At 35.2% G+C, this 27,805-nt stretch overlaps 5 protein-coding genes across 5 annotated transcripts; 1 reads left to right on the top strand and 4 right to left on the bottom strand.

The window, feature by feature from the left end:
* LOC143449187 (uncharacterized) lies at positions 1-6,767 on the bottom strand. The gene is made up of 2 exons (XM_076949283.1): positions 5,956-6,767; positions 1-5,160 (listed from the first exon to the last, which is right to left on the bottom strand). The coding sequence occupies exon 2, from the start codon at positions 3,950-3,952 to the stop codon at positions 2,351-2,353; it is 1,602 nt and encodes a 533-aa protein (XP_076805398.1). The 5' UTR covers positions 3,953-5,160; positions 5,956-6,767; the 3' UTR covers positions 1-2,350.
* On the top strand, positions 6,729-8,628 carry LOC143448596 (zinc finger MYM-type protein 1-like). Its single transcript, XM_076948403.1, has 4 exons — positions 6,729-6,790; positions 6,924-7,054; positions 7,172-8,161; positions 8,258-8,628. The coding sequence occupies exons 1-4, from the start codon at positions 6,729-6,731 to the stop codon at positions 8,626-8,628; spliced, it is 1,554 nt and encodes a 517-aa protein (XP_076804518.1).
* Positions 8,629-8,972: 344 nt separating this feature from the next.
* LOC143449219 (uncharacterized) lies at positions 8,973-12,549 on the bottom strand. Its single transcript, XM_076949330.1, has one exon. It carries the CDS (start codon positions 12,547-12,549, stop codon positions 11,551-11,553), a length of 999 nt encoding a protein of 332 aa, XP_076805445.1. The 3' UTR covers positions 8,973-11,550.
* Positions 12,550-12,686: 137 nt separating this feature from the next.
* Positions 12,687-19,056, bottom strand: LOC143449203 (uncharacterized). Its single transcript, XM_076949305.1, has one exon. It carries the CDS (start codon positions 16,451-16,453, stop codon positions 15,155-15,157), a length of 1,299 nt encoding a protein of 432 aa, XP_076805420.1. The 5' UTR covers positions 16,454-19,056; the 3' UTR covers positions 12,687-15,154.
* A 4,417-nt stretch (positions 19,057-23,473) lies between these two features.
* LOC143449204 (uncharacterized) lies at positions 23,474-27,597 on the bottom strand. The gene has a single exon (XM_076949306.1). It carries the CDS (start codon positions 26,195-26,197, stop codon positions 24,911-24,913), a length of 1,287 nt encoding a protein of 428 aa, XP_076805421.1. The 5' UTR covers positions 26,198-27,597; the 3' UTR covers positions 23,474-24,910.
* Positions 27,598-27,805: the final 208 nt, after the last annotated feature.

The following is a 27,805-nucleotide window of genomic DNA, read 5'->3' on the forward strand; positions in this document are numbered from 1 at the left end:
TTTCCAGCATTAAAATACAACAGAAACCATAACTTTCTTGTTTTCTTGTATTTTAGCAAGTTCAATGTTCATAACTTGTCGCATTAGTTTAAATTCTTGTAAAATTAGATCCTTGATTGCATTCAACAAAACGTCAACGTAAACGTACATTATCTGGATGACACTCTGTACTACTACAACAATCCATGCTGATATAGCAGCTATCATTATACAAGTAGCAACCTATTTGTTGAGAAATAATAAGGCGAGAGATTGAAACAAAACAGAAACATTAATAGGACATCAAATCTTAACATGCAAAGCTCAACAATGATTATCTTGGTGACAAACTCCTCTTAGAGTCTTATGTACTTGAGCAATTTGTTATCATTACATAGAAAAGCATAAACCTATATGTTATCCATTATTGTGAAATCTTCAAGACTAGAGTTTGAAACTATATCCGTATTTCTTTAACGTTCAATTAGAACTCAGACCAGAATTTTACACTATAAATTGCTTTCAATATATAAAATGTCTACTTGAACACAACCTGAATGACACCCTGCACATTACAGCAAACTGAACCAAATAAAATAAAACTGCAGAAACAGATAAAAATAAATTCATAGCACTCAGAATTCATTCAGAATAAACTGTTTACAAATAATTTAAAGCTAGCAAATTTGCCAAAAGATCTATTAAACTGTGTCCAATTGTTTGGAAATCCTACCAGTATAAATTCTTATATGTTTTACAAGTGCAGCCATGCATTATCCCAGCAATAAGGACAGAAGTATTCCAGTGCAGTAGTTCACTGCTCATATAAGCGATGAATCTTATGCTTCGTGAAAAACATTTGTGACAGATCTGGCATGGATAAAGTCACTTGAGTGCAAGACCAAGTGAGCAAGCAACTTTAAATTTTGTTTGATGTAGTTACCACAAAAACTGCAAAAGAAAAATTTGTTTGTCTTTTCAAGCAAAGCACGGTTTATGATTTTGTTGGTATTGCTTTTACCACTTGCTGTGAATTTGGCATTCTTCATTTGATTTTCTGACAAGAAAAGTTTGGAGTACTGACAATTTTATTTGTGATATTTTCCTTAATCTATGATTGAGGAAATGTGTATTTATTGAAATGTTATATTTGTGAAAGCTGTGTATTTATTGAAATGTTATTCATAGTATCATGGCATTCTTCATGTGATTTTTCCTCAACAAAAAGTTTGGAGAACGGGCACTTTTATTTGTGATATTTTCCTTAATCTACGATTTAGGGTGAGACTCTCCTTTATATAGCATCTTTAATTACAAAAGTAATTGCATCACTAGATTTGGTTTGGGAAACCTTCTTCACAGAATAAGATTCCTGAAAACAAATGTTGATACCAGATTCTGCGACTGATGGCTGGGAAGTTTCTTCAAACTGCATTGCATTGTTCATGATTTCATCTTTCTTTGTTTCTGCAAGATCTTTGAAACCATATCGTTCATGTTTTCTTGCACTTTGGCAAATTTCATCTTCATATCTTATTGCATTGATTAAACTCTTGTAAAATGGCATTAACGTGACTGTTAGTTTTCAATGCAGCATTAACTTGCATTGTACCAAGGTCACGTTCCATAGTTCACGTTAATAATGAATGAAAATAATTACAACCTACTTTATGAAAAAAATGGTTGCTGTAAAAAACAAGAATGGTACAATTAATGATAGGCGCCAGACTTAAAGGGATACAGGATGGCCACATCAGTCGACGATTGTTACAACAAGGTTATGACAACCACATTACCATGCTCGAATTTTATCACAAATACAACTTGCATAGCATAAAGTAAACTACTCGACATACAACTACAAGAATTTTTAAGACTCTTAACTTCAAATTTTACTACAAAGTAAAGAACAACAGTGATTTTCACATACAAAAACGAAAATCAAAAAGATCCCCTGTTGTTTTGAAAGAATAGGTTTCTGAAGACTTCTGCGTAGTTCTTGTGTTAAACGAAAGTAAACGATTTGTTATGTGATTACATCACGTTACAAACAAGAGTTAACAACTTTTGGATGAAATTTTATTGTTTGGTTCTAATACCAATAGATTCGGGCTTCGTTCGTGTCGTCCTTCATAATATCCGGGTTCGCACAAAACCGAATAATCGTCCTCACAGCACATCACTAGGTGGAACACATCACATTGATAAGATCGCTCTCCAGTGTGATTTTTCAAACGACTGTTAGCGGAAAATAATTAGTGGCACACATCGCATTGATAAGGTCGCTCTCCAGTGTGAGTTCTCATGTGACTTTTCAAACTGCTGCTATTGAAAAAATTATTTGTGGCACACATCGCATTGATAAGGTCGTTCACCACTGTTGGGTTCTCACATGGACTTTCAAAGTGCTGCTATTGATAAATGACTTGTGGCACACATCGCATTGATAAGGTCGCTCTCCAGTGTGAGTTCTCATGTGAGTTTTCAATTCCCTGTTAGCGGAAAATGACTTGTGGCACACATCGCATTGATAAAGTCGCTCTCCAGTGTGAGTTCTCATATGAGTTTTCAAATCTCTGTTAGCGGAAAATGACTTTTGGCACACATCGCATTGATAGGGTCGCTCTCCAGTGTGAGTTCTCATATGAACTTTCAAATGGCTGCTTTGGGTAAATGACTTGTAACATACATCGCATTGATAAGGTCGCTCTCCAGTGTGAGTTCTCATGTGAGTTTTCAAATCACTGTTAGCGGAAAATGAATTGTGGCACACATTGCATTGATAAGGTCGCTCTCCAGTGTGAGTTCTCATATGTTTTCTCAAATGGCTGTTTTGGGAAAATGACTTGTGGCACACATCGCATTGATAAGGTCGTTCACCAGTGTGGGTTCTCATATGACTTTTCAAATTGATGCTTTGGGAAAATGACTTGTGGCACACATCGCATTGATAAGGACTCTCTCCAGTGTGAGTTCTCAAATGTCTGTTCAAATTGCTGCTATTGAAAAATGACTTGTGGCACACATCGCATTGATAAGGTCGCTCTCCAGTATGAGTTCTCATGTGAGCTTTCAAATCCTTGTTAGCAGAAAATGACTTGTGGCACACATCGCATTGATAAGGCCGCTCACCTGTGTGGGTTCTTATGTGAGTATTCAAGTTTGTTTTATGTTGGAATAATTTATCACAAAACTTGCAAAAAAAACGTTTTTCTTTGTTGTTTCCAACAAACATCTGAGTCTGGATTTTGCAAGCATTGTTTCTATCATTTGTTGCAGAATTATCAAAGAACATTTCCACAGAATCGCTGCATTCTTCATCGGAACTTCTGTCAGTACAGTTTCTGGTATCGATCGTTTTAACTATGGTTTTTACTCCAATCTCTGAGTGAGAAGTTAATTTATTTAAGATTGATATATTTGGGTCATCAGTCTTTGTCTGCAAATCCGCATAATTTTGCAACAACAAAGGTTCCTCTTCAATAACATGAAATTGAGGATAAACTGATGCCTTTTCAGAATGATCTTCTTCCATACAGGTTTGGGGCTTAACAGTTTTAACTACGGCATTTACTCCAATCTCCGATTGATGAGAAAATTTATTTGACATGGACATACTTGGGTCATCCGTTTCAGAAACTTCCCAATGCTGCAACAGCAAAGGTTCTTCTTTCATAGCATCAACAGTAGGAAGAACTGATGCATTCTGAGAATAAACTTCTTTAATACAAATGCCGATATCAGATTCTACATCTAATGCTTGTGACGTTTTCTTAATCGGTATTGGATTGTTTATGATTTCAGCTTTCTTTGTTTCTGCCAGAATCTTTGAAACCATATCTTCAATATTTTCTTGCGCTTTAGCAAATTCTATCTTCATATCTTGTCGCATTGATTTGAATTCTTGTGAAACCATATCACTGATTGCTTTCAATAAAAAATCAACTTGCATACCAACTGAATGACAATCCATTGCCTAGTTACCATACAACTTTATAACCTATTTGCTGAAAAGAACTTCAAATATTTGAAGATTTTCTTGATTGCGGAAAATTGATAATATGTAACCAAAAGTGTTGGAATAAAAATAATAAATCTAAATAATTTTCTCTACATTTACTACAAAGTAAAGAACAGCAGTGACTGTCACATACAAAAACAAAAAGATTCCCTGTTGCTTTGAAAGAATGTTTCTAAAGACTTCAGCATAGTTTCAACATGTAAAACACACGAAATCAGCTTAAATGACATTACACACCAGTTTGACCTAAACTTGCTTATAAAAACATTTACGAGGATAATGACCAGAAAATTGAGAACCAGATCCTGTATCTTGAACAAAAACATCATAATATATGAAATGGGGACACCAATTCTTTACTTATAAATACCCAACAAACGAATATGTGAAAACACTCGAACCAAATTTTCACAATTTTTTAATGAAGTAGTTTTCCTTCACAATTAAATTGAGACACATCTTTTAACTTAATCACAATTGGAAAACTGAAAATTTTAAAATGTTTTTGCCTAAGGCAACCAATATAGTGCAATTTTATGTTTCACAAAATATAGAAAGTTACTGATAAAACATGTAAAAATAGAAAGTTGCAGATAAAACATGTAAAAGTGAACAAATAAAGCACAAACAAATGGATGCAGCATCTGGATAAATGGTTTGTAAATGTTTTTTAAGGGTAAGTTTTTGTCCAAACACCTTTACAAAATATTTACAGTGCCCGACGTGAGTTTTAATATGAGTTAATAATTATTGATTCAACGTTAACGATTTGTGACAAAACAAAAAAAAAACATTGTCAAGGTCGCTTTCCAGTGTGAATAGTTTCTTGAATACGCAAATTGCTCTTTTGGGAAATAGAATTTTGAAACACTTGGTATTAATATGGTCATTCTCCATTGTGGATTGTCACATGATATTTTAAATTGTTCTATTGAGTAAATGAATTTTGACACACCTGGCATTAATAAGGTCGCTCTCCAGTGTGAGTTCCCATATGAGTTTTCAAACTTCTGCTAACGGAAAATGACTTGTGGCACACCTGGCATTGACAAGGTCGTTCACCAGTGTGACCTCTCATATGATCCTGCAAATTTACATTTTGGATAAACGACTTGAGACAAATTCGGCATTGATAAGGTTTCTCTCCAGTGTGAGTTCTTCTATGTGTAGAGGTTGGTAGTCTGTCGAGGTTGGGGTTGTTGGAATGCAGAGGTTGGATGCCGACAGATACAGAAGCAGATTTTATCGGTCTTAGCTAACGTTATTGACTTAGTTAACCTACTACATTAGTATCTGACTCTATTGTTGCGTGCGGTTAGAATTCTCTAACCTTATTGACAGCCGAACGTCCTTATTATATTATGACAAATACCGTTTGCCAGAATCGCTTTTATTGTAGGTGCTGTACACTTTCTCAATATTACAAATAACCAAGAACACGACTATTACGACTGTTTACACGATGTCTACTGATTTGCAATCACCACGACTGCAGTAGTGCCGTATTACATATGTCTATAACTTCGCGTCGGTGACTGAGGTTCTGAGGCTCTGCGGGAGTCTCACAAAAAAGTTCAAGCTTATAAAACGTGCTGCGATGTGGCGGAAATATATGACAAAAAAGGCATGAACATTTCAAAGCGTGTGAACGTGAAAATCGGTGCGTTTGCAATGCAAATTAAATTCGGTTAAGTTGGAAACAGTTACTTGGAAGCGACCTGGTAACGTACTAAATAAGGAGCTTTCACACGAAGTTATTCGTAGCAAGTTTTCAAATATACCAACGATAGTTTGCAGTGTTCTGAAAAGGCAAGTTATAAACTCCATTTACTAGCTGGAAAACTCTTTCATAAGAATGATGTGGCGGGACTGAAAGTTTAAAAACTCCAATTGTTCTGGAAAACACATTTCTATGAAAGACGTAAGGATTTTACAAAAGCCAGCCAAGCCGCCACATATGAACTTTCAAACTGTTGCTTTCGGAAAATAACTTGTGGCACATATTGCATTGATAAGGTCGCTCTCCAGTGTGAGTTCTCATATGAGTTTTCAAATTGCTGCTAATGGAGAATGATTTGTGGCACACATCGCATTGATAAGGTCGCTCTTCAGTGTGGATTCTCATATGAGTTTTCAAATTGCTGCTAGCGGAAAAGGACTTGTGGCACACATCGCATTGATAAGGTCGCTCTCTTGTGTGAGTTCTCATATGAGTTTTCAATTTGCTCTGTTTATGGTTTCAGCTTTCTTTGTTTCTGCCAGAAATTTTGAAACTATATCTTCCATATTTTCTTGCACTTTAGCAAATTCTATCTTCATATTTTGTCGCATTGCTTTGTATTCTTTTGAAATAAGATCACTGATTGCTCTCACAAAAAAATCATATCACTGATTGCTGATCATATCACTATGATCATCAATCAATCTATGATCATCATATCACATCACTATGATATCATCATATCACATCACTATGATATCATCATATCTCTCACAAAAAAATCATATCACTGATTGCTTTCAATAAAAAATCAACATGCATTTTATCTGGATGACACTCCATGGTTTGATTGTGATACAATAAAACCAGGGCCGGATTAAGACGGGGGCTGATGGGGCTGCAGCCCCAGGTCCACACCCAAATATAGGCCCACCACTGCACTAAGTCAATGAAACTTTAGGCTACTGCTTTTTTTGCAAACTTTTTGCGTCTGATTCTGAGAAAATCATGCTGCAGCTGGCATCAGTTGGTTATGGCGACTGGAAACATGCACCACGCGACCTGGCCAGGCACGAATCTTCTAACAAACACTTAAGTTATCTTTCAACATATTTCTTTCGAAGAGCAAAAAGAATCTGACTGAAAATATTGGTGCAAAGTATTAGCTCGAGTTTTAAGCGTGATAAAATTCCTATCATCCAGAGGGCTGGCCTTCCGCGGAAGTAGTGAGAGGGTTGGTTCTCCACAAAACGGTAACTTCCTTGGAATTTTGGAGTTGTTGGCAGAATACGATACTTTCCTTGCTGAGCATATTCAAAAGAGAGTGAACAAAGGCAAGGGACACGTTTCGTATTTCTCATCGACTGTATGTGAGGAATTCATTGACGCAATTGCAACAAAAGTATTACATATTATTATTTCCGAAATAAAATAAGCAAAGTATTATTCAGTGTCCGTGGACTCAACACCTGACATTGCAAATGTTGACCAGTTAACAATAATTTTTCGGTATGTTTTACCTGATGGTCCCGTGGAACGATTTGTCAAATTTATGCCCACCCGTGGACACACTGGTCGCCAATTGGCTGATATACTTTTGGAGTTTATAGAATACAATGGGATCAGTTTGAAAGATCTCCGAGGACAATCTTATGACAACGCTGCTAACATGAGCGGAAAATATAAAGGTATGCAAGCTATATTAAAAGAACGAAACCACCAAGCAGAATATATTCCTTGCGTAGCACATTCCTTGAATCTTCTGGGAAAATGTGCTGCTGAGTGTTGCCAATCCGCGGTTCGTTTTTTCATGTTTGTTCAAGGACTCTATGTATTCTTTTCAGCTTCAACACACAGGTGGAATCTTCTTGTTGATGCACTGAAACCACTTAAATGTCCAACAATTAAGCCTTTGTCTGATACACGTTGGGAGGCGCGATATGATGCGCTACATGCACTAAGAAAAGGTTACCAAGCGGTTCTTCAAGTCTTGACAGCAATATCTGATGACAATGATGAAACATATCAAACTAAAGTAACAGCAAGGGGTTTTGTTTCATCGATGAAAAAGCTTGAAACTGGTATTTTAGTCGAGGTATGGTCGTGCATAATGGAACGGTTCCATAAGACGAGTCAGGCTCTGCAGGACAGCAACATGACTTTGAATAAGGCAACAAATTTGCTTCAGGGTCTACGGAACTTTATTCAACTTCTCAGACCCCAATTTCAAACATTTGAAGGAAGAGGTCAAGCATTAAGTGGCTGTCATCATTACACTGAAGAAATTTCAAGAAAGAAAAGAAGAAAAGTAGGGTTGGATAGCGAAGGTGAATCTGAAGACACATCACTTGATCCATCGAGCAGATTCAAAGTAGACTCATATCTGCCGATCATTGACCAAATTCTTTCGTCTATGAAAACCCGACTAGAAGCTTACGACGGTCTCCAAAGAAATTTTTCGTTTCTGATAGAATTGAACACCATGTCTAACTGCAAAATTGAAGCAAGTGCGAAATCGTTACTTTAATATTATCCAGATGATCTGGAGGAGTCATTGCCTGAGGAGATGATTCATTTTTCTACACTGATAAAACAACACCATTTCAACAGTGAATGCAAAGAAATTCAGATGTTTAAGTTCATAAATGAAAATGAATTCGCGCATGCATTTCGTAATGTATCAGTTGTTTTCAAGCTTTATCTTTGTCTGATGATTTCTAATTGCTCTGGCGAGCGCTCATTTTCAGCACTAAAAAGAGTAAAAAATCATTTGCGTTCGTCTATGAGGCAGAAAAGGTTGAATTCCTTAGCTATACTCTGCATCGAAAACGACATTTTGCAAAAAATAGACACCGATGACATTATTAAGAGCTTTGCATTGTCTAAATCCGGAAAATGCGTCATTTGAATGTGTGCATACAAAGTAAATATATACTTTGGTCTTTGTTTATGTATTAATATTTGTTTTTCGTTTCAATTGTGGTTAGTTTTTAGTACAACGAATAAAATAAAAAATAGGCCTCTGACTATCATAGAGCCCCAGGCCCATAAAAAGCTTAATCCGGTTCTGAATAAAACTATTATAAAACTATACAAATAATGGCTGAAAATGTGAAAGGTAAAAAGTTTTAATAAAAAGTAACATATTAATTTGAATTAATTGAACTGAAATATCAAAAGTACAAATGCGAGAGGAGGAATATGTATACAATAGTAATATAATAGTAATATAATAATATAATATATTATAGTAATATAATAGTACGAATACAAGAGGAGGAAATTTGTTTAAGTTGTCAAAGATGTCAAAACCAAAAAATTGAATTGAAAAAGTAAAAATGCTTGCAGTGACAGTTGAAAAAATGTATGATGTGTTTAAAGAGGAACACAAATAACAGGAAATAACCCTTTGAATCCCTACACATGATGACAGTAATGTATTTCAAAATCATTTTTTCAAATGTAATTCAGTCAATTACAAAAAAACGTTTTTGCTTAACTCTTGACAGCAATTGTGTTCTTAATTAAATAAAACACTTGACTAATGCTTTCTCCACACATAAACATTTATTGTAAAATTAACATTGGACCTATGTGCTCCAAAATATTGTGAACCAGGTCAAGTATTATAAACTTTATAGTTTTTCTTAAAAGTTTATCAAAAAAACATTATAATATATGAAATGGGGACACCAATTCTATACTTATAAATACCCAACAAATAAATATATGAAAACACTGCAATATAATTTGCACAATTTTTTAATCAAGTAGTTTTCCTACACAAAGAAATTGGGGAACATCTTTTAAATTAATTACAACTAGAAAACTGAAAATTTGATAACTATAAAATGTTTTTTTGCTAAAAATAACCGATATAGTGCAATTTTATGTTACGTGAAATATAGAAAGTTACTGATAAAACATATAAAAAAAAAAACTAAAACAGAAAACTGAAATGCAAATCACATGGATGCATTGTCTGGATGAATGGTTTGCAACATTAAATTTTTTTCAATACGACTTTTCAGAATATTTGCATTTATATCGTTGCGTCCCAGTTTGAGTTCTAATATGTGTTAACAAATATCCTTTTAACGTAAATGATGACTCCGCAAATAACATTTTTGGGAAACCAACTTTTGACACATCTTGCACATCTTTTCACACACATCGCATTGATAAGATGTCTCAAGTGTGTGAGTTCTCATATGAGTTTGAAAATACATGCTTTGTTAAAATGAATTTTCACACACCCGGCATTGATGAGGTTGCTTTTCCGTGTGGGTTCTCATATGACTGGTGACACAACTGGTATTGATTCTTTCACTTGTAGTGGGTTTTTTGAGATTTGTTTCTGTAAAATTGTTTAATTCTTTTACTGATTTTCTTTCAACGTAACTTTGTGGTTTAACAATTTCAACTGTGGCGTTTACTTCAATGTCAGATTGGGGAGGAAATTTGAAACCTCCCAATGCTGCAACATTTGGGTATATCTTGTCGCATTGATTTTAATTCTTGTGATATCACATCACTGATTGCTTTCAATAAAAAATCAACTCGCATATTATCTGGATGACACTCCATGGTTTGATTTTAAAACAATAAAATTATACACACTATTGGCTGAAAACTTTAAAGGTAAAAAGTTTTAATAAAAAGTATAACATATTAATTTTAATAATAAGATGTCAAACCCAAAAAATTGATTTGAAATGTTAGAAGTAAATTGTAATAAATATGATATGTTTAAAGATAAACACAAATAATCAGAAATTCCAATTGGAATCCCTACACATGATGACAATAACATATTTTAAAGTCATTTTTCCTGTGTTCTTAATTAAATAAAACACTTGACTAATGCTTTCTCCAAATATCAACATTAATTGTAAAATTAACATTGGACCTACGTACTCCCAAAAATTGTGAACCAGGTCAAGTATCATAAACTTCATAGTTTATCTTAAACGTTTATCAAAAAACATCAAAATATGAGATATGAGGACACCAATTCTATACTTATAAATACCCAACAAATAAATATATGAAAACATTCCAACATAATTTTCACAATTTTTTAATTAAGTAGTTTTCCTCCACAATGAAATTGGGACACAAAAGTCAAAAAACTTCATGTGTCATACAACGGTCCAGAAAAACAAAACTGACAGAAGGAATAATCATCAGGCAATATTACATACTGAATGCAAATAGCCTACCAAACAATTATACAATCTGTGGCTGAGCAGTGAGCTCTGGATTCACAATAATGCGGTCCTAAGTTCAGTGTTCCGCACCCAGTGGTGCTACCGTTGAAATAGCCTTGGGCGAGGCATTAACAACACCTGCTCTTGTTCTTGTTCAGGCTAGCTTGAACTCTACACTAGAAAGTCAACAAAAGACTTTTCTCATTCCGAGGATAAAGAGTTTTATACAAAACCAACCCAATAAAATAAACAATATCAAAACTGAGGAAGAGAAAAGACAACAAACCTACCACAGAGTTATAGGATCAGGAAAAATGGCTCACACATGTCTTTTAAGTGACAAATTTAAGCTGAAAGACTCTTCATAATATTCACATTTATATGGCCATGCTTCAGTGCGAACCGTCATATGCTTTGACAAATAACCTTTTAACTTCAATGACTTTTGACAAAAAGAACATTCATAATGTTTTTATAACTTATAGTTCAGCATTGTCCTTGTTGTTTATACTTCATTCATTGCTACTTTTCTGGATTATTACTGCAAATTATATGTGATTGTTAAGCGCCAAACAACTCCTCTTACCGGAAAAGGTGCTATATAAATGTTATTATTGTTCTTATTCATTATAATGGTGCCTTTCAGTGTGGATAGCCATGTGACGTTGCAAAGAAGATTTCTGGGTAAATGACTTTTGACACTCCTGGCATTGATAAGGTCGCTCTCCAGTATGAATATTCATATGATTTTGCAAATTGCACTTAATGGTAAATGACTTGTGACACACCTCACATCGATAAGGTCGCTCTCCAGTGTGTATTCTCATATGAGTTAAGAAATTGCTTTTACGGGCAAATGACTTGTGACAAACCTCGCATTGATAAGGTCGTTCTCCATTGTGCATTCTTATATGAGTTTGCAAACTGCTACTTTGGGTAAAAGATTTTTCACAAACTTTGCATTGATAAGGCCGCTCTCCAGTGTGTATTCTCATATGAGTTTGTAAACTGCTATTTTGGGAAAATGATTCGTAACAAACTTGGCATTGATAAGGGCGCTCTCCAGTATGAGTTCTTATATGATATTTCAAGTGTGTTTTGTTGTTAAATGATTTATCGCAAAACTTGCAAGAAAATTGATTTAGTTTGTTATTTCCAACAACCAAATGTGCATCACCTTTAAAAGCAATGATTGCATCACTTGCTGCGGGTGCATCAAGAAAGATTTCCACAGAATCACTACATTCTCCATCTGAGTTTCTTTCAACACAGCTTTGGCGCTCAATAGTTTTAACTTTGGCATTTACCCCAATATTTGATGGAGGAGGAAATTTATTTAACATGGATATACTTGGTTCATCAGTCTCAGTCTGTGAAACTTCATATTCTTTCAACAAAAAAGGTTCTTCTTCGATAGCTTCAACAATAGGATGAATTGATGCCTTCTCAGAATATACTCCATCAATGCAAATACCAAAGTCAGATTTTACGACTGATGTTTGCGATGTTACTTCACTTGGAATTACATTGTTCATGGTTTCAGCTTTCTTTGTTTCTGCAAGAATCTTTGAAACTCTATCTTCCATGTTTTTTTGCATTTGTGCAAATTCCATCTTCATATCTTGTCGAATTAACTTAAATTCTTGTCAAATAAGATCATTCATAACTTTTAATGAAACATCAACTTGAATCGTGGCTGGATCACACAGTTCACACTCCATGGTTTGATTGTTCTGAAAAACTTAAAATGTATTGGCTGAAAAAAACAAAAGCTAAAACATTTTAACAAAAAATTAACACAATAACACGTAATCGACAATACGAGTAATAATATAAAACATTAAATCCGAAAAATTTAAAACAAAACAAATTGTAACAAAACATTCTGCAGTGACAATTGATGGCATATATCTGTTTCAAGTAAATGGTTGAAGTTGCCAGATTACCTATTGAAAATATTAATGGTATGCAAGTTAAAGCAACCTAACATTGGTTTAATTTAAAGAAGTTCCATAAAGCAGTTTTACAGCATGTGTTAGCAGTATACCAACATTAAGAATTTAATATGTCAATGAACCAATATTTTAACAAGCAAAGCTTTTTTATGCAAGTGATCCCATGAGTTATGCTCATTTCTTAAAACCGAACACATTCATATTTTTTACACTTGCACTTGTTTACTTTGCACAGAAAAACGCTGCAATCACAGCAGCAAAAGGCTACACCACAAGTATAGGCTAGGTCAGGAGCGTCCAACCTTTTTCCTTAATGGACTAACAGAGTCAAAGATAAAATAGTCAAGGAGTTCTAAAAAAACTTGTAATGGAATGGGTATATATGATAGCTGAATTTGACAGCTTGACCGACTTCACTACAATCTTCGCTTGTTGTAATGTTTATTGCGGGTGATGACATATGAGTCTCATAAGGTCGTTGTCTGCTTTTCTCACCCACGTACTTATTTGTTTACCTTAACGGAATATTGTCTTACGATGACGACAACCAAGTTGTCTAACTTCTTCTTCTTTCTTATGAAGTCGGCTCAAGCATATTCAACTACCAATTGCAGCCATTTCTTCCCTTCTTCGTCAGAGGTCCCTCTTGGCCTATGAGTGGGTGTAGGACACGACAGTCGAAGATGATGTGTTCTGCTGTTTGTGAATCTGCACCGCAAATTGAAATGCATGATGGTGAAGTAAATTACATGGGTTTCTTGTAGAAGGATGGCGGTGACTTTGTGGGTACTCGCAAGGTGTTCCAAGATGTTGATTTTCCCTTTTGTGAGACCTTCAACATGCAGCTGTAACAGTGTGACACTTTCCTGTTCGGCAGTTCAATCTACCTGCCCTAAGGAGGGCACATGCTTCGGGTCAGTATTAGGCAGCCGACACTTGACACTGAACTTCTTCAAATTGAACACAACAATGGTTACACAGGAATGACAACTGTATAAACTGATAATATTAAAGCTTCTTTGAACGATTACATTTAGACAAAACATTGAAACAACAACGGCATAAAGACATCCATGTTACAGCGATTATCTTAGTAGAAGAATGAATGAACAGCTGTGCATAGCTGACGCAACATAGGCAGGCACGACATCTATGTTACGACTAAAAACAGAAAGTAATCGATACGTAACGCTATGCTATGGTGATTTCCGTAAACATGTATACTATGCTGTATTAAATCTGTATACTATAATATAATATCATCAGTTTCAATTATTTTTCCGTAGAACAATTCATTATTGCGTCAGCTAGTAACTTGTTTGTGCTGCCTTATGACATATGAGACCATTTAATCCTTTAAGCATCATGATACTGACTTAAAAAAGGAAATTAGTTTTACAACATGCAAAAATTTATCAAAATCGTTTAGAAAAAACAAAAATAGCTTTCACCACAAAGAGGGCTAGGACGCTCATATTTAATGAATGCCCAATGAAGAAGTAATTTTACATTTTCAAATACAGTTTTAAGTCAATCACAGGTGGAGTTATGACAAATTATGTTATGACTCCGTTGCGTGTGCTATCTCTGATTGTTTCTTTAAGTCAGCACAACCTTCATAAAGTCTAAATTGTTATATTTTCCAAAATATGGTTGTAGTCAGATCAGACACAATTTTATATCCATATTTAATCCTAATAGAGCTATCGCTTGAATTGAGTTATGAAAAAGTGAGAAGGAAAAAGAAAGCGGTTTGAACTAAGCCTAAGTTTTTATATCACTATATCAGCCAATCACTGAAACACATTTCACTTACAGCATGCTACGTATAGATCGCATTTTTACAATAATAACGAAATGTAACATACTCTACGTCACTGAAGTTCTTCACCACAAGTACCATCTAACTTCATACACTCTAAATTTATGACGCTACTAAAAACACTCAAATACTGATAAAATATCTCGGTTTTAATGTTTGAGCAGCATGATTAAACAAGGATAATAGAGCTTTCTAAATATTACATTTCATCTAACTGGAGAACACACAATCGCTTATTAAAATGCTAATTATATAACTCATTACAACTAACTATTACAATCCCCATAGTGGATATCCATGTGACCTTGGAAAGAAAATTTTTTCGTAAATGAATTTTGACAATCCTAGCAATGCAAAGGTCGTACGTACTCCAGTATGAATTTTCATATTATTTTGCAAATTTATCTTAATGGTAAATGACTTGTGACAAACCTCACATTGATAAGGTCACTCTCCAGTGTGGATTCTCAAATGAGTTTTCAAATGGATGCTTTGGGTAAATGACTTTTGGCAAACTTGGCATTGATAAGGTCGTTCTCCCGTGTGTATTCTCATGTGAGTTTTTAAACTGCTACTTCGGGTAAAAGACTTTTGACAAACTTGGCATTGATAAGGGTGCTCTCCAGTGTGAATATTCATATGAGTTTGCAAACTGTTGTTCCAGGCAAATGACTTGTGACAAACCTCGCATTGATAAGGTTTCTCTCCAGAGTGGATTCTCATGTGATTTTTCAAATGGATGCTTTGGGTAAATGACTTTTGACAAACTAGGCATTGATATGGTCGCTTTCCTGTATGAATATTCATATGAGTTTGCAAAGAGCTCTTACAAACATATGACTTGGGACAAACCTTGCATTCATAAGGTCTCTCTCCATTGTGGATTCTGATATGATTTTGCAAACTGCTACTTTGGGTAAAGGATTTTTGACAAAGTTCACATTGATAACGTCGCTCTCCAGTGTGGGTTCTCATATGAATATGTAGATTGCTATTTCTAGTATATGATTTGTGACACATTTTGCATTGATAAGGACGCTCTCCATTGTGGATTCTCATGTGAATACGCAAACTGCTATTTAGGGTAAAAGACTTTTCACAAACATCACATTGATAAGGTCGCTCTCCAGTGCGGGTTCTAATATGATATTTCAATTGCGATTTTTGTTTGAATGATTTATCACAAAATTTGCAAGAAAAATGCTTTTCTTTGTTATTTCCAACAAAAATCTGAGCATTGACATTGCAAGCATCAATTCCATCACTTGGTGCAGGTTTATCAAGAAACATTTCCAAAAAATTGCTGCATTCTTCATCTGAATTTCTTTCAACACAGCTTTGTGCCGCAACAGTTTTAACTGTGGTATTTACTCCGATATCTGATTGAGAAGGAATTTTATCTAACATGGGTATATTTGGGTCATCAATCTCAGGCTGTGAAACCTCATATCCTTCCAACAGCAAAGGTTCTTCTTTGATAGATTCAACAAGAGGAAAGACTACTGCCCTCTCAGAATAAACTTTCTCAATACAACTGCTGATATCAGATTCTACATGTAATGGTTGTGATATTTCTTCAATTGGAATCGCATTGTTCATGGTTTCAGTTTCTTTTGTTTCTGCAAGAAGCGTTGAAACCATATCTTCCATTTTTTCTTGCATTTGTGCGAATTCCATTTTCATTTCTTGTCGCAATGATTTAAACTCTTGTAAAATAAGTTCAATTATGCCTGGATCACACTCCATGGTTTGATTGTTCTGAGATACTTAAAATGTATTTGCTGAAAATACTAAAAAAAAGCTAAAACATTTAAAAAAAAAACTAACACAATAATCTGTAACCTACAATATGAATAATGATATAAAAAATTAACTTCGAAAAATTTAAAACAAACCAAAATTGTAAAAAACGTTTCTGCTGTGACAATTGGTGGCATTTATGTGTTTTATGTAAATGGTTGAAATTGCGAGATTACATATGGAAAATATCAATGGTGTACGACCTAACATTGGTTTAACTTAAAGAAGTTCCATAAGGAAATTTACAGCATGTGCTAGCAGTATACCAACATTAGGCATTTAATATGTCAATAAACCAATATTTTAAAAAGCAAGCTATTTTCTGCAAGTGATCACACGAATTATGCTCATTTGTCAAAATCGAACACTTTAACATTTTTTTCTCTTACACTTGTTTACTTTGCACAGAAAAACGTTGCCATCACAGCAGTAAGACGCTATACACCACAAGTATAGGCTAGATCAGGAGTGTCCAACCTTTTTCCTTAATGGGTCAAATAGAACCAACAAAAACAGATGATAGATTCTCAGACAAATTTTATATATAAAATTTACTATGTATGCAATAGTATGTATATGCAATAGTATATATATGCAATAGTATAAGTATAGGCTATATTGTAGAGGATGTTGTCACTGCCCAAGACAAAACAGATTTACGCCAGCTTTGTAGGCTTATGATAATGAAAAAATAATAAAATTAAATAATTTTAAAATATAGACGTTAAATATTATCTTTATAAATGTTATGTGTTAATATTATGAGAAACATAAATAGCTGATGTCTATGTTAACATGGTAAAACAATAACAAAAGATGATATTTAATGATAGATGTATATCCAATTAACTTTGCACACATCTTGGAAAGTTTGCTAGTGGAGCAGGCCTCTTAGATAAAATTTAATTGCATGTCAGCTAACTTTTCAATGCGGATTTTAACCATAAGCATCAATGCTAGGGTGCATTTCGTGTAGTGAAAGCGTCCCTTTTAAGATACCTTGAAGGTCAGTTTGCCATTCATTATAACTGCACCAAAGACGTTATGCCAGCTTCAATCTTTATAAAAGGAGACACTGTGATCTTTTTCGTCTAAATAACAGTAAATCAAAAAAGCAAAGTGAATACAGACTTGCCATGGTTGCCCTAAAGCGGTGCTTCTCAACCTTTTTTTTGCGGCGACCCAAATATTGAACGTTAATTAATAGCGATGCTGAGGCGACCCATTTTCTCTATCCAAAAATTGGGTATTTACAAAAATTTAGTCTTGAATCGAATGTAGCTAATCTAAAGTCTCGCAGCAAATAATTATCAAGATGTTTCTTCACTTGTGTTTCCGCAACAATGCACTATGACGTCAAAAAACAGTCAATATGCAACGAATAGAGTAAGGTAGTCAGTTATTGAACGGCTTTGTGGACTAGTTTAACTGGCGACGTCGACCCAAACCAAGCAAATGACGACCCACTTTTGGGTCGCCACCCAGGGGTTGAGAAGCACTGCCCTAAAGCATCATATGGCTTCGTGACATGCCGAGTTGATGCCACCTCATTAACTGACATCAATGACTTTATTCTATGATACGGTAAATTTCCACTCTGAAAAAAGACCAGTGCATGGCAAGATGTGTGCATGTTTTTGCACTAAATGATTGGGACAAAACTTCCGAAAAAAATGAATTTAAGGTCATAAAGAGATTGACTCAAACAATAGCTTAGTAATTTCACAACTAAATGCCCATAATTTTGCACTTCTAATGATTGTAAGTGGCCGCGAACCTTTGGGCATTTCTGTAGAATAAACAATAGACTTTGTATGCGCAATGAATTTTAATTCCACACGCACTTAGTACCCTGGACTTTGCAGTCTCAATCTGCAATGCCAATTCGACTCCATTTATAAACTGAAATTGAGAGTCCAACAAACTATTTTTCAAAAAACAAACTTAGCCATAAAATACTAAGGGTTTCGACTTTGTAGTGCCAACAGCCAGACCTCTCAATCACTGCAATTAGGCTTGTATCATACCTGGCTTCTTGTTTACCTTGTGACGATTACGTCACGAGTCACGAGTTGTTTTCGACATGTTTGGAATTTAATTTGGGACCTTGTAATTCAGTTGTTTACCAGACTTGAGTTTTCCTTAATGACGTCGGATAATTTCCTCGCTGGAACTGATTTGCCTCATATATATATCGATGCAATGTTTACAATCTTTCCTTTTTACGTGATCGATTTCACTGGTTACTACAGCGCTATGTAACATTCAGTAAGCTTTGCCCGAAGGGGAAAACCTTTGTGTTATAATAAACAAAATGGGAACTTCATAATTTAGTAATTTGTATAGACAGAATCAAGCAACTAACAGCATAGTCACGCGTATTTGAGAAATGAGAACTCATCCATCGAAGCAAAAGTAAAACAAGTTATCAACCATCAATCGTCCTCGCTCATATTCTAACAATTACCGCCAGCATATGCGGTCTTTATGACAGATGAGTTTCTTGTGTAATACTTCACACAAGTAGTACACAAACGAACTATTTCTTTGTCATAACCTGTGCGCCCTATGTTGAGCAGTCTCGAACAAAACGGTAATTACCCTTTTGTGCGACCAAAGTTAAGATTTGAAGCATAGATATCTAATTTATAAGACACAAGACATCTATGATTTGATGATGGAAAAGCATATATATCTTACATGTAATAACTAGATATCCAACTCTGGCTGAATAGTGAAGCTAATTTGCGATGAAAAATCCAAAAGCGTTGGTTGAGAGCGAGACAAAGGCTTTAAGCCAATAGTAAATTGGATTAGTTTTGTATTGCCCTAATTCTATGGAAGTTTTTCGAAAGGCCGAGGTGTTTGTACCGCACTATCACTGACTGTTTTTGTAAATATTGATATTTTAGCGGTATCGATGAATAAGCTGGCCTAAGGTAATTGCCTACCGGTACCGTATAGCATAAGGCAAGGGGGTAACCCTTCATTCAAGTAAGAATTGTTGTTATTTATAAGATATCTATGATAAGACCGCGTAGCTTTTAGATTATTTTATTATACCAAAGACACAAATTACACGTTTTTCTCACTTTTCAATAACTCGTTTATACGTTCAATGTAAAGAGATAATCTAAAGTTAACCTCTTAGACTGTAAGTTAACCTTTAATTTTATTGCTTTTTTGCCATTGAATACTGGGTGGTAACACATACAGATAAAGAAAATGACGGCATTTGAGACGTTGTGGTATTTATTACTATTTTTAGGGTACCACAACGCGTTCAAACATGTTTTTGTCTTCCGAGTTTGTCTAATAAACGACTGATAAGCAACGCAAACTGTGAAAAACGGACATATTAACTTTTTTGTCAAAGAAATATATGCGACTCGTTTTCCGTTTTCGATACACATGTGGCGCTACAGTGGTGTTAACTATCCTGGGCACTAGATAGCGGCAGGACACCGCGTTTGCCCATAGAACGTTTTTTTTCTCGTCATTTCTTTTTACTTGTTCATTCCCATTCATTTTTTTCCTGTTTGTTATTGGAGTCAGTCGTCTTTTAGACAAAGAGGTGTACATACGCGAGTGATTCAAAATTCAAATAGGAAAGAAATGAGGAAATGAATGGGAATCACGAGAAAAAACACACTAATTATTTTTGTAAATCAACGCGGTGACCTGCCGCTATCTAGCGTCGTGGAAGGTTTAAGATTATTTTGGACCTGGGGCTATATGGTAGTTAGAAGCTTAAAATTCATTCCGTTCATTGTACCAACCACAATTAAAATATATAAGCGAAAGTCATACGCGAAGTATTTATTTATTAAACACACATTCAGATGACATGTATTTTGGTTTTGGTCAAAGAAACTCTGTTAATAGCATCATCGGTGTTTATTTTTAATACACGAACGCAATTGATTTTTTACTTTTTTAAGCACTGAAATAGAGCGTTTGCCTAACGTTTAGGCCCTAAACAATTGGAAATCGTCAGATAAATTAAGATATGGAAATTTCTTGATTGCGTGCACTGAAAGTGTTCACTGTTTTAATAGTGCAGCAAAAATGAATCATTTCATCAGGCAGTGATTCTTCTACATCATCTGGATAATTGTGAAGAAATGTTTTAGCACTCTCTTCAATTTGCACTTAGAATTGGTGTTTAATTCTGCCAGAAACGAAAATCTTCTTTGAAGACGATCGAATGCTGCAATTTGGAACTTCATAGACAAATCAATTTGGTCAATTATCGGTATATGTGAGTCTACTCTGAATCTGCTCTATGGATCAATTAATGTTTTTTTTTTCAGTCCCACCTTCGACATCCAATCGTACTTTTCTTCGGTTCTTTTGTGAAATATATTCAGTATAATAATGAAAATTACTCAGTATACTCTACCCCTTTCTTCAAAATATTGAAATTGGGATCTTCATGTTTCAATAACATCATGTAGGCTAGACCGTGAAGCAACTTCGTTGCCTTATTCAGAGTAATTTTGCTGTCCTGGAGCGCCAAGGTGTCCTAGTTTTATGAAAACGTTCCATCATGTGCGTCCATAACTTGAGTAAAATACGAAAAAAAAAAAGTTACCAAGTGGTTTTTCAAGTCCTGAAAGCAATGTCTGAAGGCAATGACAAACAATCACAGATTAAATAAACAGCCAAGGGGTTTCTCCTATCAATGGAAAACGTTGAAAGCCGTATTTTACTCAAGTTATGGACGCATATGATGGAACGTTTTCATAAAACTAGGAAGGTTCCAGGTCGATTCAACCCACGGACCTTTCAACCCACGGACCTTTCAACCCACGGACCTTTCAACCCACGGACAATTCAACCCACGGACCTTTCAACCCATGGACGATTCAACCCAGGACGATTCAACTCCGGACTATTCAACCCGCGGACTATTCAACCTCGGACGATTCAACTCCGGACGATTCAACCCACGGGTATCTATAAAAAGGTATCTATAAAAATATCTGTAATTTGTGTACATGCAAAAAAATAAATACACACATTTACGTACGTGGGTCGAAAGCATTTTGTCTTATCAAAAACTTCAAAAATGTTAACTTTGTGATAAATATATCACTTAAGGTAGGGTTGCCATACCGTCCGGAAAATTCCGGACATGTCCGGAATGTAGGGTTAAATTTTGCGTCCGGGAGGAATTTTAAAAAATGCTCAAATGTCCGGAATTTTATGATGGGCGTTTTGGGGGAACTAGAATTGCGGGAATAATCCTGTAAATCAGGGGTGTCCAACACGTGGCACGCGACGTGTCTGACCTAGACCCTAGCCTAGAGATCACCATAGCCTAACCCTAGCCTAGAGATCACCAGAGGTCAAATCAGAAATAGCCCAATAGCCTATTGAATTCACGACACTATGTTCAAAAATCCACTCCGGTATACAATGGATAGGCAAAGCATTGCTAGTGTGACGTCATATTGACAGACAATGTGTTCATACCTCATTTTTAAAAACCGCTAGTGGGCACTAAAGAGTTCCGGATTTTAGGCCACGAAAATATGGTAACCCTAACTTAAGGTAATATAAAATTGTGTACAACATAGAATTCTCATCTATGGAATCAGTGAAGCATAACGTGACGTAATCGATTGTTCCCTTGTGCGTGCATTTTGATTCATTCAGTCTTTTTCAGTCGTACGTTCAACGCCGCAACATATCTCTGTGCTGTTGCTGTCATAATGTTCTATCTTGATGTATTCGTTCAAAGAAGCTTCAAGTATAATCAGATTATACAGTAGTCATTCCTGTGTCATTATTGCTGAAGTCTATCAAAGTTCACTGTTAAGTAATACGCAAGGAAACAGACTTTGTAGTGTAAGTGGGTAAACCTTACAGGCTAAGGTAACATATACCACTTTTCATTACAACTTAATGCTAAAAGGAGAACATTTTATATAATAACCGATCTACACGGGTAAATATAAAAAATAATAGCAGGCGTAGACAGAAAGGTACGCAAAGTACTGTATAGGGCAAAATAACAATATTCAAGGTTTTACTGGAAAGCAGAAAACAATAAGTGTTTTGATGTACAACCAATGCTAACAAGAAGTGGTAAAAGAAAAAAAGGAAACACAAAAAGCTTTATATTAGCTTAGGCCTACATATTAGCTTTATTTAGCTTACATAATATTCGCTACAAAGTAACTTGGTGATAACCTAACTAAGCCAATAGTACGTGAAAGGTCCGTGGGTTCAATCGTCCGTGGGTTGAATCGTCCTGGGTTGAATCGTCCTGGGTTGAATCGTCCGCGGGTTGAATCGTCCGCGGGTTGAATCGTCCTGGGTTGAAAAGTCCTGGGTTGAATCGTCCGTGGGTTGAAAGGTCCGGGGTTGAATTGTCCGGGGTTGAATCGTCCGCGGGTTGAATGGTCCGGGGTTGAATCGTCCAGGGTTGAATCGTCTGTGGATTGAATTGACCTGGAACCATTTAATATGAAAGCGAAAAGAGAACACACGTGTGAAGCAGATAATCTTGTATGAATACATACCCGTGTCACGGGGTTATTTTTACGCACCTGTTTTAGAACCAACCCATTCTAATATGTAAGTCGTCATCAAATTTATTAGTTACTTGTTTACAGTGTGAGTTGTTATCTGTTTTAGATAGACCGAATTTTAATTACCCAATTAGGGAGTCAATTTTTCACATACACGGTTTGTTCACACCACTCTTGTAGTTTAATTTAGTCCAATGTGTGGGTCAACTTCCGCTGTTATTCGTTTTGTGCCTTGTCTCATTCGTATTCTCGTCAGGTAATGTTATATTTGGTTTGGTGACTATTAGTTTTCAATGCAGCATCAACTTGCATTGTACCAAGGTCACGTTCCATAGTTCACATTAATAATGAATTAAACTAATTACAAGTTACTTCCTGAAAAAATTGGTTGCTGTAAAAAACAAGAATGGTACAATTAATGATAGGAGCCGACTTAAAGGGATACAAGACTGCAACGTCAGTCGACAATTGTTAGAACAGGATGGCGACCACCACGTTGTCATGGTCCAATTTTATCACAAACACATATTGCATAGCATAAAGTAAACTACTCGACATACAACTAGAAAATTTTTAAGATTCAATTTTCAAAATTTACTACAAAGTAAAGAACACCAGTGACTGTCATATACAAAAAAAAAGATTCCTTGTTGTTTTAAAAAAATGTTTCTAAAGACTTCTTCGTAGCTTCAAGATACAAAACACATGAAATCATTTTAAATCACATAACACACCATAAACAGTGGTACACACACATACCTGGCACACACCATAAACAGCGCTCAAAATTACTTAAAAAATCTTAAGGCAACACATTTCAGAAAGTTAAATCCGAATTAATTGTTAAAGTCAGTTTGATGTGATGTTGAAAATCACTGATCAATGATGATTAATTTGATTGAAAGTTTTAAGTTTACTTCAGATCATCATATCATAGTATTTGTACTAGTGAAAACTATTTCAACCGTTTCAACAATTTCGTTTATGATATCATTGTTTAATTTAATGATGATTAATTACGTTTCAAATTACCTTGCTTGGTTGAGTTTTCAACCTGGTTAAACAATCGTTCTAATGTAAACAATGCCTCAGCAAGATGCGATAAAATGTCATCACACACAATGCTTCTAGACATTACTTTGTCATATTGCTAAACAATTCAACCAAAAAGACAAACAAAATGCAACGCATAACGGTAACAGGAGTCTTGGTAAAACACATACTTGTGATGTTTCTTCAGTGTGACATTGCATTGTTCATGGTTTCAGTTTCCTTTGTTTCTTCCATCTGCATATCGAATCGCATTGATTTGAATTCTTGTGATATCATATCACTGATTGCCTTGAATAAAACATCAACTCTCATATTATCTCGATGACACTACATGGTTTGATGGTGCTATAATAGGTATACGTAGGATCTTGCAAATCGGTGCTTCTGTTTAATGACATGTGACACGCCAGGCATTGACGAGGTTGCTCTTCAGTGTGAGTTATCATATGAGTTCTCAAATTGCTAGTTGGGATGATTGACTTTTCACACACCTAGCATTGATAAACTTCCTGAAAAAACCCACAGTGCATTTTTATGTTTCATGAAACATACAACGTTATTGATAAAACATGTAAAAGTGGACAAATAAAACATAAATAAATGGATGCAGTAACTGGATGAATGGGTTGTAATTGTTTTTCAAGGCTAGGTTTTTGTCCAAAAACCCTTTCAAAGTATTGGCATTGCCCTAATGTGAGTTTTAATATCTGTTAATAATTATCGTTTCAACGTAAATGACTTTTGACCAAAAAAACAGACATTTTCAAGGTCACTTTCCAATTTGAATAGTTTCATGAGTCCGCAAATTGCTCTAATGGGAAAATGACTTTTGAAATACATGGCATTGATAAGGTCGCTCTCCAGTGTGAGTCCTCATATGATCATTTAAGCGGTTGTTTTGGTTAAATGACTTGTGGCACACATCGCATTGAAAACGTCGTTCTCCAGTGTGAGTCCTCATATGAGCTTGCAAGTTTCCATTTGCGAAAAATGACTTGTGACAAATTTTGCATTGATAAGGTCGCTCACCTGTGTGGGTTCTCTTATGAGTTTTTAAACCGCTGCTATCGGAAAACGACTTGAGGCAAACATCGCATTGATAAGGTCGCTCTCCAGTGTGGATTCTCATATGATCTTTTAAATTGTTGCTTTGGGAAAATGACTTAGGGCACATATCGCATTGATACGGTCGCTCTCCAGTGTGAGTTCTCATATGATTTTTCAATTTGCCGCTAATGGAGAATGACTTGTGGCACTCATCGCATTGATAAGGTCGCTCTTCAGTGTGGATTCTCATATGAGTTTTCAAATTGCTGCTAGCGGAAAAGTACTTGTGGCAAACATCACATTGATAAGGTCGCTCTCCAGTGTGGATTGTCATATGACGCTGCAAATTTCCATTTAGGATAAATGACGATTTACAAACTTGGCATTGATAAGGTCGCTCACCTGTGTGAGTTCTTAAATGATATTTCAAGGTTTGTTTATATTTGAATAATTTATTGCAAAAATTGCAAGAAAAATGCTTTTCTTTGTTATTTGCAACAGGCAACTTAGCATCAACTTTGTATTCATTCATTCTTTCAATATGAGTAAATTTATTGAAAAACATCTCCACAGAATCGCTGCATTCTTCATCTGAGTTTCTTGCAACATAGCTTTGTGGTTTAACAATTTTGACTGTGGCATTCACTCCAATATCTGATTGAGGAGGAATTTTATTTAACATGGACATATTTGGGTCATCAACATCAGGCTGTGAAACTTCATATTCTTCCAACAGCAAAGGTTCTTCTTTGATAGCTTCAACAAGAGGAAAGACTGGTGCCTTCTCAGAATAAACTTCCTCAATATTAATACTGATATCGGATTTTACAACTGTTGTTTGCGGTGTTTCTTCAACTGGCATTGCATTGTTCATGGTTTCAGTTTTCTTTATCTCTGCAAGACGCGTTGAAATCACATCTTCCATGCTTTCTTGCATTTGTACAAATTCCTTCCTCATATCTTGTCGCATTGATTTAAATTCTTGTGAAATCATATCACTGATTGCTTTTAATAAAACGTCAACTTGCATACCAACTGGATGAAACTCCATTGTCTCATTAATGTCATACAACTTTATAATGTATTTGCTGAAAAAAACCTAAAATATTTGAAGATTTTCTTGATAGAGGAAAGATGTTATATATAACCATAACCGTTGGAATAAAATTAATAAATCTAAACAAATTTTCTTTAAAATACACTACAAAGTAAAGGACAGCAGTAACTGTCACATACAAAAACGAAAATCAAAAAGATTCCCTGTTGTTTTGAAAGAATGTTTATAAAAACTTCTGCAAAGTTTCAACATGTAAAATACACGAAATCATCTTAAATGACATTACACACCAGTTTGACCTAAACTAACCCAAAATTGGCATACACCATAAACAGTGCTCAAATCACTTACAAATCTTAGAGCAACACATTTATGAAAGTTTTAGCCGAATTAATTGTTAAAGTCTGTTTGATGTGTTGTTGAAAATCACTGATCAATGACGATGGGTTTGATTGAAACGTTTTAGGTTCACTTCAGATCATCATATCATACTATTTGTACGATCCAATCCAATCGTTACAACAGTTTTGTGAGAAGTGAGAAAAACAGGTCGCGCTAAAAGAGAACAGTTAGTCGAGCTAGGATTGCATGAATGAGTAAAGGAAAACAATACGCTTCAACGCGGAGAGACATCAAATATTATGACGTAACAATTGACGTATTTCAGAATTAAATTTCAAAAATACAATTGCCATCTTCACACACTTAGTATACACACACACATAGGCGCCGAAGTTTACAAAATGTAGGGCGGAAAAGTTAATGGGTTCATATGTTTGGGAATTCCCCGTGTCAAGGATTGTTGTAAAAACACAAAATAAGATAAAATGTACTTCTAATCAACGTTATTTGCGACAACAGCCATGCTACAAGTTTTTGCTTTTTATAAAAATTCTAGACTTGTTGGTTATGCTAACCTGACACTTATAGCTCAATTGTATTTATCGTCCGTGATTTTCTGCACCTCTTCTAGTTTTGTTCTCCCTATTTTCTTTAAACTCTTCGCATGCGTCGTCCCAAGGTTATTTTTGGTCATTATGTTTGTCTGTACAGACGTAACACCAGAGATGGGAAAACACTTCCAACAAAAGCATATCAGTCGAATCCGGTTAATAGCATAGTCAATTTGCCAAGCCTTTTTAAGCGATTAAACGAATTATGCAAAAGTGCAAATTCTACTTATTTTCTTACTTGACGTGCGACGCTGGTCACGTGTAAAGACGTCAACACGCAAAACACTAACGTTTATTGTGTATAGCGATCATTCATTCATTCAAGCACGCAAAAGATGAAAACATGCTTTCTTGCATTTGTGTTTTTAAGCGAACAAATGTGGCCATGTCCGCCCCTTCAAACTGTAGTCGTTGGGGAGTTGTATGAAGTACATGCAGAACTTCTTTATTTTTTGGTGTTGTCACAACGATTGCGTCAGCAGAGCTTTCTTTATTGTTGTCGTCTTTTGTAACTTATTTGTTCTTAATTCTTCTTCACATATTACGGCATCATCTTAACGCAACGCTTAAATGAAACTAAACCAATGCGAATGTTAATGTGAGCGTATTGACAGCCACATGTTAATGCTTAAATTGAGCATTGTTGGTT

This window comes from Clavelina lepadiformis, chromosome 3 (assembly GCF_947623445.1).
Source record: "Clavelina lepadiformis chromosome 3, kaClaLepa1.1, whole genome shotgun sequence".
NCBI classification, from domain to species: Eukaryota; Metazoa; Chordata; class Ascidiacea; order Aplousobranchia; family Clavelinidae; genus Clavelina; species Clavelina lepadiformis.